We start from the raw sequence: 16,669 nt of genomic DNA on the forward strand, positions 1-16,669 counted from the left end.
TTATGAAACAGTGAACCTTTAGAAAAGGAGAATGTGCTGCAGGGAAATGAAGCATTACAAATTTTTCTGCCCACGTCTGTTTCCCAGCCAGCCATTTGTCTGCTCAAACCCACATCCGGCCCGGATGCCTTCCCATTCATAGGTAAATAGGTTCAGGGTGATTTTCTCTTTATGGGAAAGAAAAGAATAATTGAGTTGCGTGTTATGGCCAGTTTGGCTTTAAAACCAGACTCTGATATTTCGAGTCTACTCCAGCAGGGAATTTTCTTTCACAATGTAGTTGTTGAATTTTTTTTGTTGAATTTTTTTTGTTGCTATTGTTAAACTACTTTCCTTGCATGCGTAAATGGGGAGGGGCTGTGGCTCAGTGGTAGAACATCTGCTTGGCATGCAGAAAGTCCCAGGTTCAATCCCTGGCATCTCCAGTTAAAGGGACTAGGCAAGTAGGCGATGTGAAAGATCTCTACATGAGACCCTGGACAGCCGCTGCCGGTCTGAGTAGACAATAAGGGAGGGGCTGTGGCTCAGAGGCAGAGCATCTGCTTGGCGTGCGGAAGGTCCAAGTTCAATACCTGGCATCTCCAGTTAAAGGGACTAGGCAGGTAGGTGATGTGAAAGACCCCTGCCTGAGACCCTGGAGAGCTGCTGCCGGTCTTAGACAATACTGACTTTGATGGACCAAGGGTCTGATTCAGTATAAGGCAACTTCATGTGTTCATGTGTATTTCTAACACCCTCCCCAAAAAACCCTCCCTCTTTATTTGGTAGAAGGTAGGGGAAAATAAGCAATACACCATCTGGTTTTGGGCTGCCATGAATCTTTCATCCCATACACCAGTATAAACCTGTTTAGTTTATTGTCACATCCTCATATCGAAGAATGGGAGAAGCTAAGAAAAAGTGGCTTGCCAAAAGCCACTCAGTACGTCTGTGGAAGAAGTGAGATTTGAACAGGAGACTTCCTCCCGCAAAATGTGTACTCTTAGCCACGTCAGTGAATTAGCTGACTATTACAAAACTGACTCCTTAAACAAATAATTACATAAAAAAGCTCTTGCTTTATCATTCTCTCAATAACCATATTCCATAAAAACAATGTTCTCAGTGTCACTTGTTTACAGAACTATACCAGCTGGTTCTACAATTTGTTTACAACATTCAGAAAGAAAGAAAGAAAGAAAGAAAGAAAGAAAGAAAGAAAGAAAGAAAGAAAGAAAGAAAGAAAGAAAGAAAGAAAGAAAGAAAGAAAGAAAGAAAGAAAGAAAGAAAGAAAGAAAGAAAGAAAGAAAGAAAGAAAGAAAGAAAGAAAGAAACCCAGGATGGACTTTTAAACAGGATAACAGGATTTTACAGGGAACAGATAAAAAAACAAAACCCTGAGAAAGGGCCAGCCATCTTCCTTCCACAACATTCCTTCCCATTACCATTATATCTTAATTATTGCAAAGCTGCTCAAGTTCAAGGGGCTTTCTGCATTTCCATTATTGACCAGATCTTTGAGAGCTCATAAACTCAGTTCTTAATTCATGTTGGGGCAAAATACATTTAAATTCAAATCTGTCTTTTTCAAATATTATTTAAATAGATTCAGTGTGCCATTAAGCTTGACGTGAGCCTTGTCAAATTGAAATATGCAGTATTACTATATAGAAATTTCATGGAAGGAATGATTGTATCAAAATACAGAGGACCGGATCAGCTGGGAGCAGCTCCTTTGAAGTCAAGGTTCAACACTCTTACAGTTTACTTGCAAGATGTTGTTCCATCTGCTAGGATTTTTGAGTGGCAGTCTCACAGTGTAAAATTACAGAATACAAAAATCAACCCAATGTAGCAGTGTATCCTAAGCTTTCAAACTTTATATATATATACACACACACACACACACACACACATGCACACACAGAAGAATAGTTATAATATTAGTTATATTATATTATAATATTAGTTATAAATGCCCTAACTTGGATAGCCCCAGGCTAGCCTGATCTCAGAAGCTAAGCAGGGTCAGCCCTGGTGAGTATTTGGATGGGCAACCTCCAAGGAATACCAGGATCATTACGTGGAGGGAGCAAATGGCAAACCACCTCTGAACATCTCTTTTGCCTTGTAAATGCTACAGAGGTCGCCATAAGTCAGCTGTGACTTGATGGCACTACATATATACATATATAATTAGTTTTAAATAGTTAACGATTTAATATTATGTTCTAAAAAGAAATACTGGGGTGGGAAATCCATAGAAGCAGAAGAGATATGTGCAAACTAATTTAAGTACAGAGAATATTTATTAGGTTTAACGTGATGAAATATCAACCAGCAGCTGTGCCCAAGATTACAGCTTACGCTCTGAATGTAGCAAATGGTACCAGGAAAAAAAAATGCCAAACTGATTTCAGACCTATCTGTACCATATTGATAAGATGAACTCTTCAGAGGGGGTGTATGTGTCCAGTAGAACCTCATGTCCAGTAGAACCTCACTATCCATTTCTACATACTCTAACTAGATACTCTAAATAAGAACAGCAACATACATGAAGTGGTCGGCCAGAGAAGGATCGGAAAGAGGGCCATACAAACCTGCAGCAGCATCTGCCAGCTGAGGAGGAGGAATCTGCAACATTCTCTGGCTCTTCAAGTAAGGAAAGAAATTTCTCCAGAGAGCTCTGGCAACAGCAAGGTGGTGCTCTTTCGCCACTGAAGACAGCTGCATAGTTGGGTCCATATTCCCTAACGGCATACCCTGTTCTAACTGCTTGTGCACATTTCTAAAAAGAAACAAGAAATAATATTAACATGTGAGAGAGAGGGGGGGGACATTAATTCATTCAAAGCACATCTAAACAGTTTTTCGTTAAACAGGCCAAGAACTGAAGGATTATTTTCTACAATCAGTCCAGGGATGTAAAGACACTTCTGCATACCAGCTATTTGATGGATAAATGATGGCATATTAAGCACCATAAAAGTTAATGTTAATTACTAATGTCAACCATTAATTATGCACCTCTTAATGTGTTAGACCCAAACGAGGAACAGGCAGCTCTAAAATGAATGTGCCCATTTATCAACTGACAAGTCAGTATGCTTGCAGTCCAAAGCCAGATCATCTTCTATTTGTTAATTTTGCATGCAAAGGAATGTGGTAATAGGAAGAGTAAAGGAATAAACAGTTTGTGTGATGCATCCTCCTCCACAGAGTCTTATTTGGGAGTCTTATTACACAGGGTGGTGTTGTTGTTTTTTTTAAAAAGAGAGATAAATATTTGTATTTTGTGCTGCTAAGGTCAGCATGAATGCCCATAGCTATACTCGAGGAATAAAGGCAGAAGTTAGCACTGTTCCCCAACAACGGTTTCTTCCTGAGACAATGTGGCATGAATTCAATAGCACACTCAATTTTCTTTGATTCTGCTAGTATCATTCCTACTACTTAATCTAATTTGGTAGTTGTGACTTTCTAAAGGTTCAATACAGATGCGTCTGCAGGGAATCAATGTTCTTAGAGAAATGGGTGGGAGGAGTGGCGGGATGCATTAATAAATTTGTCTGGCAGACTAGGATATGAGGCATTCCTGCTCTGGGATGATCAACTAAATAACATGCTTATTAAAAACAATCTGGAGCAACACACTATCATTCCTGCTCCTATTTATCTTCTGGTCAACTCAATTGAGATTGTAGATTAAGGCATAGGCAGCATTATTACATTTGCTTTATTAAATTCTGTAAACAGAAGTGTAAAGTCAGAGTCAAGGTAATTATAAGACACTGGTATACAACAAGGACAGTCAGACATCTCAATACATGAATTTTCCCAGCAGGCCATAACAAACATGGAAATAAAAAGGGCTTTTAAAGTTGTGAATTACATACCAAACTGAACACTCAAAAAATATTTTTAAACCTGTCCCACGCACCCCAAACCATTGGCATTTCTTGCAACAGGGCACAGAAAAATGGTTTGTGATAAAGATCACAGAGCAACCCACTATTTTATAGGTTTATACATATTTTTAAATTTATTTATAGTCTGCCTTTCTCACTATGACTCATGGCAGATCACAATGTTCCATCAATGCAATCAATAGGATGTGACCTCCATAAAGAATGTATTTGGACTAGGATTATAGAAATTTGAAACAAAGCAAAAAAAGTAATAGACATCACGATGATCCTGTAGGGGTAGATAGGAAAGCTGCATACATTTGGGTCTATAGTATTCTGTGTGTGTGTGTTAAGTGCCGTCAAGTCGCTTCCGACACATGGCGACTCTATGAATGGAAGTCCTCCAAAATGTCCTAACTTTGACAGCCTTGCTCAGATCTTACAAATTGAGGGCTGGGGATTGACTTTATTGAGTCAATCCATCTCTTGTTGGGTCTTCCTCTTTTCCTGCTGCCCTCAACTTTTCCTAGCATGACTGTCTTTTCCAGTGACTCTTGTTGTCTCATGACGTGACCAAAATACGATAGCCGCAGTTTAGTCATTTTAGCTTCTAGGGTCAGTTCAGGCTTGATTTTATCTAGAACCCACTGTTTTGTTTTTTTGGCAGTCCACGGAATCCGTAACACTCTCCTCCAACACCACATTTCAAAGGAATCTATTTTCTTCCTATCAGCTTTCTTCACTGTCCAGCTTTCACATCCATACATAGTAATAGGGAATACGATGGCATGAATTAATCTAGTCTTGGTGGCCAGTGACACATCCTTACACTTCAAAATCTTTTCTAGCTCCTTCATGGCTGCCCTTCCCAGTTTCAATCTTCTTCTGATTTCTTGGCTGCAGTCTCCCAGTATTCTAGCCTTGGCCATTTTGCATGCATGAACCCAGGGCACTGAGTATATGAATCTGAATCACAAATATTCTGTGCATTTTTGCACTATGCCTCAGAATTGCTAGTGGACCCTGTAAGTACTGAGAAATTCGGTCATTTGCACAGGCATCAAGGAAGCACGTAAACTCAGTTTTAAATGATGCATTACCTTAGGACACGTTGAATATGGCCAACTGTGCAGATGCAAAACCACTTGAAATACTGTTCATTTTGAACTATGAACAAATAATCATTGTAAATATAAGGAGTGTTCTGCTTGAGAGAAAATCAGCATTGTGAACAGGGCAACTTCAGATTTTCAACACATCCTGGCAAAGATTGTAGCATTACTGTTCCTGTAGGCAAACTAGTCCAGTATGATAAAAGGCTTCAGTTATTAATCTGTATTTTATACCAAAAGTATACTTGAAGCATAAGTGCTGAATTTAAAGAGATATGATATTGAATATGATTTTGTTTAAATGTAAGCCAAGCATGTTGACAATTCTGCCTGTTCTCAGCCATCAGTATATGGAAACTTGGAATAGCCTTCAGCTATCTGAATATAGAATTAGCTCAAGTTTTGGTATTTTGTGAGCTCATCAGGATGCATCTGGTAGTCAGGCACAAGGGACAAGACTTGACTCATACAAACCTGTACCAAACAGGTGCTATTAAGTAGTACATGGAGTCAAGTCGGGAAAGCCAAATGAATAATCCATGTTTCTAAAGTTTAGAATCTAAAAAAACTAAAATTTTCAGTTTCAGATATATTTTATTTTATTTGCACAGGGTAGATAAACACTCTTCTCACCTTGAGAATTGCAATTTAAGTCAGAATAAATAGAATTAGAGCCAGTGTGGTATACTGGTTGGACTGAGGCATGGGTTCAAATTCCCACTGGAGTGGCCTTTGGCTCATCCCTGCATCTCAACATAACCAGCTGCACAAGGCTGCTGGGAGGACAGAATGAACGAGACAGGAAGTCAAGTATATCAAAGAGTACGAAGAAGAGTTGGTTTTTATAAGCCGACTTTCTCTACCACTTAAGGGAGACTAAAACCAGCTTACAATCACCTTCCCTTCTCCTCCCCACAACAGACACCCTGTGAGGTAGGTGGGACTGAGAGACTCTAAAAGAGCTGTGACTAGCCCAAGGTCACCCAGCTGGCTTCATGTGGAGGAGCTGGGAATCAAACCCAGTTCTCCAGATCTGAGTCCACTGCTCCAAACCACCTTTCTTAACTACTACACCACAACTGGGTGCCCTTCTTCCATAGGTCTACACAGGATCCAACTTCAATGAGAGTATCATCATAGAAATCATCAATGCTGCTGAGGCACTACTTCCACCAACTTCCTGCTGCAACATAGTCTGGCTTGGGTGTACCTATGCTGCCCCAGAAGAGAAAGGATGGGTTACCATCCTGCCTTAGGTTGTTGTTTGCATTGCTCCCTAATTCTGTAATCCTAATCCTATTGCATTGTTCATTGGTTGTCTTACGTTGTCTGACTGCACTGTTTATATCCTGTAATTCATTTTGAGAAAGGCAGACGATAAATGAACTATATAAATAAATAAAATACCATATCTAGCTTCCTTGCGAGTGATCTTAAAAGCCAAGAGCATCTTCAGAGTCTCATTAAAGGGGGAGAGACATGTTAAAGGGTGGGGGGATGACCAATTTCTTGGTAAACTTGTTTCTGAGGCAGAATACACTGTGGACTCGTCTATACCAAAAAAACCCTACATATCAGGGAGAAGTCTAGGCTAGAATTCTTCTAATTAACAACTTAATTTTTATGTGCATGGGAATGCTTTTTATGAAGAAGACCATTCAATCTTGAAAATCCTTACTTACAGTCTAAAGTGGTATAGCTCAGTCTCAGATGTATCGTGTCAGTGAGAAATAGGTCCAAGATTTAACTTATTCATCAAACAGCACTGGAAGCAGGCAGTCTGAAGCTTATGTGTAACATAATGACCTGCTTCACCAAGGCCATGCCTTGATAGAATCAATATGGTTATTAGATGAACAGCATTGTAAGAAAACAAGGCATGGTGTTGTTTTGGATAAAGTATTTATCACAGGGCAGGGTATTTAAATTAGAAATAACAACAAGAAGAGTAGGTTGGTTCTTGTAGGTTATCCGGGCTGTGTAACCGTGGTCTTGGAATTTTCTTTCCTGACGTTTCGCCAGCAACTGTGGCAGGCATCTTCAGAGTAGTAACACTGAAGGACAGTGTCTCTCAGTGTCAAGGGTGTAGGAAGAGTAATATATAGTCAGAAAGGGGTTGGGTTTGAGCTGAGTATTGTCCTGCAAAAGTATTGTCCTGTAAGTATCAAGATAATGTGCTACAAGAACCAATGAACTCTGACCGTGAAAGCCTTCGACAATATTAAGAAGAGTAGGTTTTATATCCTGCTCTTCTCAAACATAAGGAGTCTCAAAGCTGCTTACAATCACCTTCCCTTCCCCTCTCCCACACACAACATGCACCTTGTGAGGTAGATGGGGCTGAGAGAATTCTGAGAGAACTGTGACTAGCCCAATGTCACCCAGCTGGCTTCATGTGTAGGAGTGGGGAAACCAACCCGGATCACCAGATTAGAGTCTGCTGCTAGGGTTGCCAGCCTCCAGGTACTAGCTGGAGATCTCCCGCTATTTCAACTGATCTCCAGCCAATAGAGATCAGTTCCCCTGGAGAAAATGGCCGCTTTGGCCATTGGACTCTATGGCACTGAAGTTCCACCCCTCCCTCCTCAGGCTCTGCCCCCAAAATCTCCTGCCGGTGGCGAAGAGGGACCTGGCAACCCTATTTGCTGCTCTTAACCATTACACCACACTGGTGGTGGCCCTCAGGGCTTGCTGCTAAAGAAATGGAGCATCATGCTGGACTGTGGCATGTCTGAAGTTACCTGCAAGCAAGGGGTTTGTGACTCACGAAGTAAAGAACCTAATGAGTTATCGTCTACCACCCTGCTCAACTGAGTGCATTCTACTGGCAGAAGGCACGTCCCCCCAAAGGTTACTTCTGCAAGCAGAATGGGCTTTTGTGCTGATGTAACATGCTGCCCTTAACCAAGTGGAACAGCAGGATAGAATCCAGAGTAAGTACCTGCAGAGAAAATAGGTCACCTAAGGACGCATATGACACATGGTGTGTAGTAAGGGCTGCCAGGTCTCCTGCCTGGCAGCCTTTGTCTGCTGCCACATCTCAGTAAAGCAACAGAGGAAAGTTTGGGAGAGAGGGGAATAGGAGTTGCACCAACACCACAATGTCACTTCCAGTATGAACCTAGAATTGATGACGTTGTGTTGGGGCAACTCTATGAGAAATCCTAGAGCATTTTGAGGCATCCCCAGAGCATTGCACCAATGTGATGACATAACTTCAAGGTCTGCATCAATGCAATGTGTCAATGCAATGGTTCTTTGCATGCCCCCACCCCCTAAAGCTCTCACCAGTTCCCAGTGTTGGGCTGGCAACCCTACATATAGTTAACCCTTTATTAGTTTTAAAATAGTCACAAAATCCCTATTTCATCACCATTAATCCCCAATAATAGGGGAGATCGGACTGGTTTTGTGATGTGTGGAAACAAATGGTGGGCTGGATCCAACAGAACAATTTACAGCAGGTTTTGTCAGAACAGATCTTTCCCTTCCTTCCCTTTTCACAAGCCACCTGTTTGCTCTGAAAATCTTGGGGATGTCAGAACCTCGCAAACAAAACGCATCACAATATGTTGAGATGCAGAGATTGGAAGAGTCAAATAAAACCATTGCCACCTTTGTCCTCAGCGGAGGGAACAGGAAGCAATTTTATTTGTTTCTCCCTCATGCTCCAGCCACTTGTGTTGAACCAACTGGACTGGGGAAAACCCTATACTGTATCAGGATTTCAGTTATTTTTGCACAAGATGGAGTAAAAGAAGATCCATCTTTTTAGCATGAAATGTTGCATAACTTTTCTTGGCTAAAACCCAAGAAACCTTGATTTGTTTTAATGAAACAAGGAATCTATTGTAGTACAGATAACAAATTTGTTCATGTAGCTCAACTTCTTCTTACCAAGAGATATTTCATTAGATGTCAGTCATTCCTTACTCAGATAGTTCTCAAAAGCTAGGGACATCCAGCCAAACTGATTTTCTGTTATTCAGACAACTACAGGTTTGCCAAACCTATATGAGCAGCTTTGAGGCTCACTTAAAGAAACAAACAAAAAAACAACAACCCTGAACGGATGGTAAATAAGATCAAAGCCACTGCCAACAACATGAACTCTGACTACTCGAGTTAACGGGAAAATGTTTGAAGAGTTTCACCACTGGGTATCAATTTAACAAGTTTCAACTCCAGCTAAGCTGTAGAACTGTGAATGTAATTCGTTTAGTGGCCCACGCCTCGAGAAAGCAACATGTAGGTGACAAAAAAAGTGCTTTGATTTTCACCATTCAGATGACTGAAATTTAAACAATCACTGCCAATAGCTTTCTATTGCTAAATGTACTAAACATTCATCACTAATATGTGGAATCTATTGCTGGGAGTAAAGTGTAGATGACTGGGTAAGGCAATGGCAAACCACCCCGTAAACATAGTCATATGGGGATGTGACGTCACTCCATGGGTCGGGAATGACCCAGTGCTTGCACAGGGGACTACCTTTACCTTTTTAAAAATTACTTTAGAGCCCTGTTTGACAAAGCAGAATCCACCTCCCCCCCACACACACAAACACATCTTGTCCATTATGCTTAAATTATGGCCACGCCTCTTGTTTAGGATTATTGTTTTTAGAAGAATCCATTTCACTCTACTTTCTCACCTCAAACACACATAGTGTTTCCCCCTGGTTAGTTTGAAATCTTGACAAAATATTACCTGACCTTTCTGTCACCAACCCACTGAAGCCGAAGGAAAGAAGTTAAACTACCCCATATACAGGGGAACATAAATGTTATCAGCTTCACTCAGTTTGTAGCCAGCAGAACCAAGTAGTGGACTGCACTACACAGTGAGGGATTGCATGACTAGATAAGCTGTAGATAAGCTGTAGATGACTGTAGATGTGCTGTAACGTGTCCAGAGGAGGGCAACAAAGATGGTGAGGGGTCTGGAGACCAAGTTCTATGAGGAAAGGTTGAAGGAGCTGGGTATGTTTAGCCTGGAGAAGAGATGACTGAGAGGGGACATGATAACCATCTTCAAGTACTCTAAGAGCTGTCATATAGAGGATGGGGCCGAGTTGTTTTCTGTTGCCCCAGAAGGTCGGACCAGAACAAATGGGTTAAAATTAAATCAGAAGAATTTCCATCTAGACATTAGGAAGTTTTCTAACAGTTAGAGCGGTTCCTCAGTGGCACAGGCTTCCTTGGGAGGTGGCAAGTACTCCTTCCCTGGAGGTTTTTAAGCAGAGGCTGGATGGCCATCTGTCAGCAATGCTGATTCTATGAACTTGGGCAGTTCATGGGAGGGGGGGCATCTTGGCCATCTTCTGGGGTGTGTGTGTGGGAGGTAGTTGTGGGTTTCCTGCATTGTGCAGGGGGTTGGACTAGATGACCCTGGTGGTACCTTCCAATTCTATGATTCTATAATTTCGAACAGGGTTACTTTGCACACAGAAAAAACAGCACGTAAACAGCTGATTACTTTCCCCTAACATGCAAGTTCGGTATTCTATACATCAGGATTGTACGTGTGCAAGCCTGCCATCCAGAGAATTTTCTCGCTTTGAAACACTGAAGGGGTGCCCCTCCCCCAGAGTACGCGAGACACTGTTTCCCTGCTGAAATAACCATGCAGGGATTAATTTAATGTGGGGGAACCAGTCAAACACGCCATCTCCCCCCCCCCCCACACACACACACATTTGTTAGCTTTCCTGTCAAAGAAAAGCTCTGCCATTGATTTGGCTGCCTATAGAATTGAGTTTTTGCCCTTCAAGGATTGGGGTTCATCTTTTGGCAGCCGAAGCCTTCATCAGCACCAGCTCAGGAAGATAAACTTGAGTTCATTGCACAAACACATATATGCAACACACTTATTTGCGATTGGAGAAAGAGGGGCAGGATTATTGCCACCACCTAGTGTCTTGCCCTGAAGGATATTTTCTGTGTACTCCTTAGCACCAATGCAACATCACACTGGGAAAACCCATATACATAACACATCAGCTAGGAGAGGGCCACCTAGTCTGTATGCTAGCAATATTTTATGCTGAAAAAATAAGAAGCATGGGAGGGGAAACTCTCTTGACTGGAAATGCAAAGAAAGGCTACCATCCCTTCTAGGGTTAATGGGTGCTTCTGTAAGATTTTTGGGTCAGATTAACCTCTCGTTCACAAATACGGCTGGTTATCGGTTTTATTTTTACTGACTTTAATGCAACGAAAAAGAGGGAGGGGAATCAATACGAAGCGAGACAAAGGGCTCCCGAGGCCCTGGCTGCACCAGCTTTTGGTCTGGCTCACACACAATCCTACAACATGCTGAGGCTGGGAAGGATTAGCCTGCTTGTGTTGAGTAAACCGATGATACTCAATAAACAGTTTCTGTTGTAAACCCCTTAGGATGTGCAAAGCCACACTAGTTGGCATTAGACCAGATAAGCTGCGGAACCAGCTGTAATCTCATTTAGACCTGAGCTGATCCTCCTGTCCTTTCACTCGACAGGATCAACGAAAACCACTGAGAAAGCAGCTGTATTACAGCAGCAGCGCTTGCTGGATGCGGCAAACATTTCATAAATTCCTCTCCTTGAAGAAAGTCTGCATATAATCTGCACAGAGGCAGAGAAATCAACGGATTTCGGAATTCATCAGTACTCTTATTGTTGCAGGGTGACTACTTTAAATAGAGACAGCTGTTCTAAGACAGCTTGGAAAACCTGTTTTTATTTCTTGACCATTCCTGTGTCTGGTGATGCTGTAGTATACGATAAAAATTAAATGCTGGATTTATTTGCGTGCACAATGGCTCACTGCATATGTGGTCGGTTTCACATATCACAGTAACCACGTCACTATTGTCCTCGACAGTAAGAATTAATGCAAATTCAAAACAGAGCATCATCAGTTGCTAAAAAATAGTAGCCTCGGAGAATAAATAAACTACAATGGAAAACACACACATATAAATGTCATGCTATGATAAAGGGGTCAAAGAGCGTAGCTTGGTTGTAAATCAGAGAACCTTTCCATTTCTCCAGCAGTTCCCCAGGCATGAAGGAAGCTGCAGTTGTGACTTCTCCCACCCACAATCTCCCTAGTCCCACACTGTAAGAAAACACTGGAACTATGGAACTAGGCAAAATTTACTTTCTGCTTCATGTGTAATGACACAGAAGACTAAGTCAAGTCATGAATATGTGAAGGTGCCTTATAGTGAGTCAGTACTAGTGGCCCACCTCGCTCAGTGCTGTCCTCTTGAGTGGTCTTAGATTCCCCATCCCAATGAACCACCTTTAGACCCCAGGCAGCAGCATGGCACCCACTGAACGGGAAGTAGGCAACAGGAAGAAGAAGAATCAGATTTATGCCCTCAGCGGTAGGAAAAGGGAGCAAACGGCAGTGATGGCTGAGGCAGGTAAGGCCAGGGGAAAGAGAGGGAATACAAAGGAAAAGCTTTTTGCACAAGCACTGGATGACTGGCTGGAAGGGCAGGTGGATGAGCCAGGCTTTGCTGGGGTGTGTGTGTGTGGAGGAAGGGAAAGGAAACAACGAAGAGAAAGAGAGGTCTCTTAACCTGCCTGTGCTAAAAAGGAATCCCCCCACCGCTAATCTACTTGACCTTGCAGTCCTAGTTTCATTGAGCGCAGGAGGTGTGGCTTCCTATGCATGCACACTGGTAGGAGGGCCTTCCCCCCCAAAATGGCTGCTTTATAGGTTGGATTACCAGCTCTGCGTTGGGAAATACCTGGAGATTTTTGGAGCCTGAGAAGGGTGGGGTACGGGGAGCGACTTCAGTGCCACAGTGTCCAATTGCCAAAGCTGCAATTTTCTCCAGGTGAACTGATCTCTATCGGCTGGAGATCAGTTGTAATAGCAGGAGATCTCCAGCTAGCACCTGGAGGTTGGCAACACCATTTATAGGGTCTAGTGACACAGCTGGTGGGGCTCTGAAACCCATGGGGTGAGGATCACTGATCTGCTCTGACTAGCTCCTGCTCTACAGGATCTCAAGCTGAAAAAGATTTTTTCCTACAACTGCTATGAGAGATCCTTTAACTACATATGCCAAGGATTGAACTTGGGATACTCTACATGCAAAGCATGGCTTCTGCCACTGATCCTATTCTCTCATTACCTTGCAAGCCGAAATACAGAAGCACAGGAACTTTATTTCCCTTTTGTCCTTAACAAAGGACATAAGGAAACTTACAAGTTAAACAGCAATACGTGTGTGTGTGTGTGTGTGTGTGTGTGTGTGTGTGAAGTGCCTCAAGTCACAGCCGACTTATGGTGTGCCAGAAGGGTTTTCAAGGCAAGAGATTAACAGAAATGGTTTGCCATTACCTTCCTCAGCATAGCAACCCTGGTATTCCTTGGTGGTCCCCCATCCAAGTACTAACCAGGGTCAATCCTGCTTAGCTTCTGAGAACTGACGAGCTGAGGCTAGCCTGGGCCATCGAGGTCAGGGCATAATACTAGTAGCAGCATATTAAAGCAATGGATTGGATCAACAAGCAAGATACAAACCCGCCTCACTGGCACAGGCTGAATGTCTAACCCCTCCCCAGACCACCAGATACCTGCTTGGTAAGAAAAAATAAATCCAGTACGAGACCCCTAAAGGTGACCTATTCAATCAATTTTATTAATGTTTTAGTCACAGACCTTAACAACGTTCAGATTAAAACCATACAAAATGTATAACCCAGAACACCCATGAATAAAATTTTTAAAATGTTAGACAGCCACATATATACATATTGATTACTGAATTGAATGTTATAGTTCTCCTAAATTATTCTTTCTGTGTCAACTTCGGGGTCTAATTTTGAACAAATTTCTTTCTTAGCTTAGAAGCTAACGTGATATAAAAGGCCACACTAAGCGTGATCTTTGAATTAACGTCTGCCATTAAAAATCTAACTCGGCCTTCAACTGTGTCTAAAACATCTGGGATATGCTGGGTTAATTTAAAATGAATGGAGTTGTAAAATGGGCAACTAAACAAAATATGTGGGAGATCCTCTATTGAACCTGAGGAGCAGGGACATAACCTAAGGCTATGAGGAATTTTTTTATATCTACCATGGGTGAATGCTGAAGGCATCGTTTGGAATCGTGCCGTAGTAAATGCTCTCCTTAACCCTGGGTCCGAAAGTTCCATTAAATAACTTGAAAAGAACTTATTTGATTTGAATAACAGATACCATGGGGAGAACTTGGACTTTTGTATTAGGCACATATCATTATCAGTTTCTTTGTCAGCAATCATTTCTTGATATCTTTTGGGTCCCATGTGTTTAAGATTTCTAGCAAAGGCAAGTTATACAATTGTAGGAAGGGTATAAGGACCTTATCCCAATGGTTTTCCTTTGAATAGAACATATAGCTGTAATACACCAATTTTGAGTTAGTCGACTTTCTCAGTTTTAGGTAGAAAAGTAAAATTCTTAAATGGGCTCTCATGGCAACTGACTGCAAGCCTGCCTCCACTCTTAAGGAATGCTGCAGGCACCCCTTGGGGCAAATCCAAGATCTTCCTAATAAAACTATTTTGGATTTTCTCCAAATCATGCAATATTTTCCTTTTTTGCCCCCAGATCTCAATTCCATATAACAACTGCAGTATTACTTTCCCCACAAAAGCTTTAATTGCTGGGGCAACCATACAGCCTCCTCTGGAATAGTAGAATTTTAAAATGGCACTCATAGTTCGACGTGCTGACAGAATAGCAGATTTACATTGCATTTGCCATGACAATGTGGGTTGGAAAATTATGCCTAAGTATTTAAAAAACTGGTCTTGTTCTACTTTTTGGTTTGCTATTGTCCAACTGTGAGCAATCCTACGATTGCCAAAAACAACTATTTTAGTTTTGTTGTAGTTAATCTTTAGGGATTCCCTGTTGCAGTTTTCAACCAGCGTTTTCAGCCTTTCCTTTAGCCCAGTTTTCGTGAGGGCCAAAACAGCCATATCATCAGCAAATAATAAGGTTGTTATTTTCCTTTCAGCCAAAATGGGGGAGAAATGTGTTAACACATTCATCTTTTGTATACAAATGACCTAAAAGTCTTGAATATGACCCTACAAGGCAACATCTCCAGGACGTTGATCTCCCCACTTCTCCAATACCAGGCCAGATACTACCTCCACGAGCTCAGGCAGGGCATCTATCAGTGATCTAGGTAGATGGTACACCAGAACAAGTGCTCAATCTGTCCCTAGAACTCGTTAGAAGGTACACCCCAGTCAAAGTTGGGAATAGTTTGCCAAGAGAATTTGCAGAAAGAGAAGGTTTCACAGAGAATTATGAACTTGGATCACAAACATGTGTTTAGAGTACATACTTGGTTATTGTTACTTGAGACAGGACAATGTCAGAATCACCTGGCTGACTCAGTTCAACGTGCCAGATCAATCTTATCCTCCAGCAAAACAACATATGTTGAAGAGATCTTATTCCTTAAAAACTTGTCCTAATACAGGCCTTGACAAGTTTTCTTTGGCTCTAGAACTCAGCTTTAAAATTTAGGAGCCAGACTCATATTTTAGCCCTCAGGGGTTTTTATGACCACATTCTCTAGCTATTGGCCTAACACAACATCAAAGTCAAAGTTTATTGAGAGTCTTCACACCCAGGATCAGATAAAGAGAGGATGGACCCAAACGTGGCTCTCAGCTTGTATCTCAGACTGAACAATCCTCCCAGGGCCATGCTACCCTGGCCCATGCAGCCCTCCAGCATCACTAACAGCCACCACAAATGGCCACACAAGTAACTGCAGCGTTCTTCCAGGCATTGCATGCTTAAGAGTACAGGAAACAAATACCAATATTTTAAAAGTAAAACAGGATTAATCAAAAGCCAATAATTTTATTTATTAATTTATTAAATTTCTATCCCACCCCTCCCCGACCAAGGCTAGGCTCGGGCGACTCACATCCAATCTAATAACAACCATATTTTAAAGCTATTTGATTCTTTGCAAGCTGGAAAAAAAAACATCTGGAACAATGTTTCTAAACAGATGTTTATAAAGAGAAGCATGGTGTCAGCTTTGTTATCTTAAAAACTTGGGGATATAAGACCATCCCAGCTGGATCAGAGCCGGGTCTGTCCAGTTTAACACTCTCCTTAAAACAGTGACCAGCCAAGAATTTTAAGGAAACAAGCAGGATGTGAAAATAACAGCTCTTCCCCACTGTCCGATGACAATATCTAGTGTTCAGAGGTAAACTGCTTTTGAATTGAGCACTTTCATTTAGCTAGCATGTATCTAATGCCATCTAAGCAACTAGCTATCAGCAAATATTGCCAGCTATCAACGTTGTGTGAAGCAGGACATTCTTCCAACTGTCCTAAAACGACTGTCAGTCATTTTCACTGGGTGAACTTGATTTCTAGCAAGAAAAAAAAAATCCAGCCCTACTCATTGATATTTTCATCAAGACTCAAGGCTATGCCATGTGATGAGGGTGTGCTGGGACAAAACAGCATTGCTGTCTGTACAATTCAACAGTAGCTATTCAAATAAAGCAAGGGGGAGATATAATCACTTTTTTCCATTTCTTTCAGCACTGGAAATTGAAAGATGTACCTCTTTTCACAATGGTACAGTTTCTAAACACAATGGTACATAACATCTACACCAATTTCCATATGTT

At 41.6% G+C, this 16,669-nt stretch overlaps 1 protein-coding gene across 1 annotated transcript in view; it reads right to left on the reverse strand.

Annotated features, from left to right (window-relative positions):
* Positions 1–16,669, reverse strand: part of MMS22L (MMS22 like, DNA repair protein) — a gene marked incomplete at its 5' end in the record, with an annotated part of 122,391 nt that overhangs the window by 45,213 nt on the left and 60,509 nt on the right. The window contains one exon of the mRNA XM_056856771.1: positions 2,583–2,770. Coding sequence (XP_056712749.1) covers positions 2,583–2,770 — 188 coding nt within the window. The remainder of the gene's footprint in view (positions 1–2,582; positions 2,771–16,669) is intronic.

This window comes from Euleptes europaea, chromosome 10 (assembly GCF_029931775.1).
Source record: "Euleptes europaea isolate rEulEur1 chromosome 10, rEulEur1.hap1, whole genome shotgun sequence".
Taxonomy (NCBI): Eukaryota; Metazoa; Chordata; class Lepidosauria; order Squamata; family Sphaerodactylidae; genus Euleptes; species Euleptes europaea.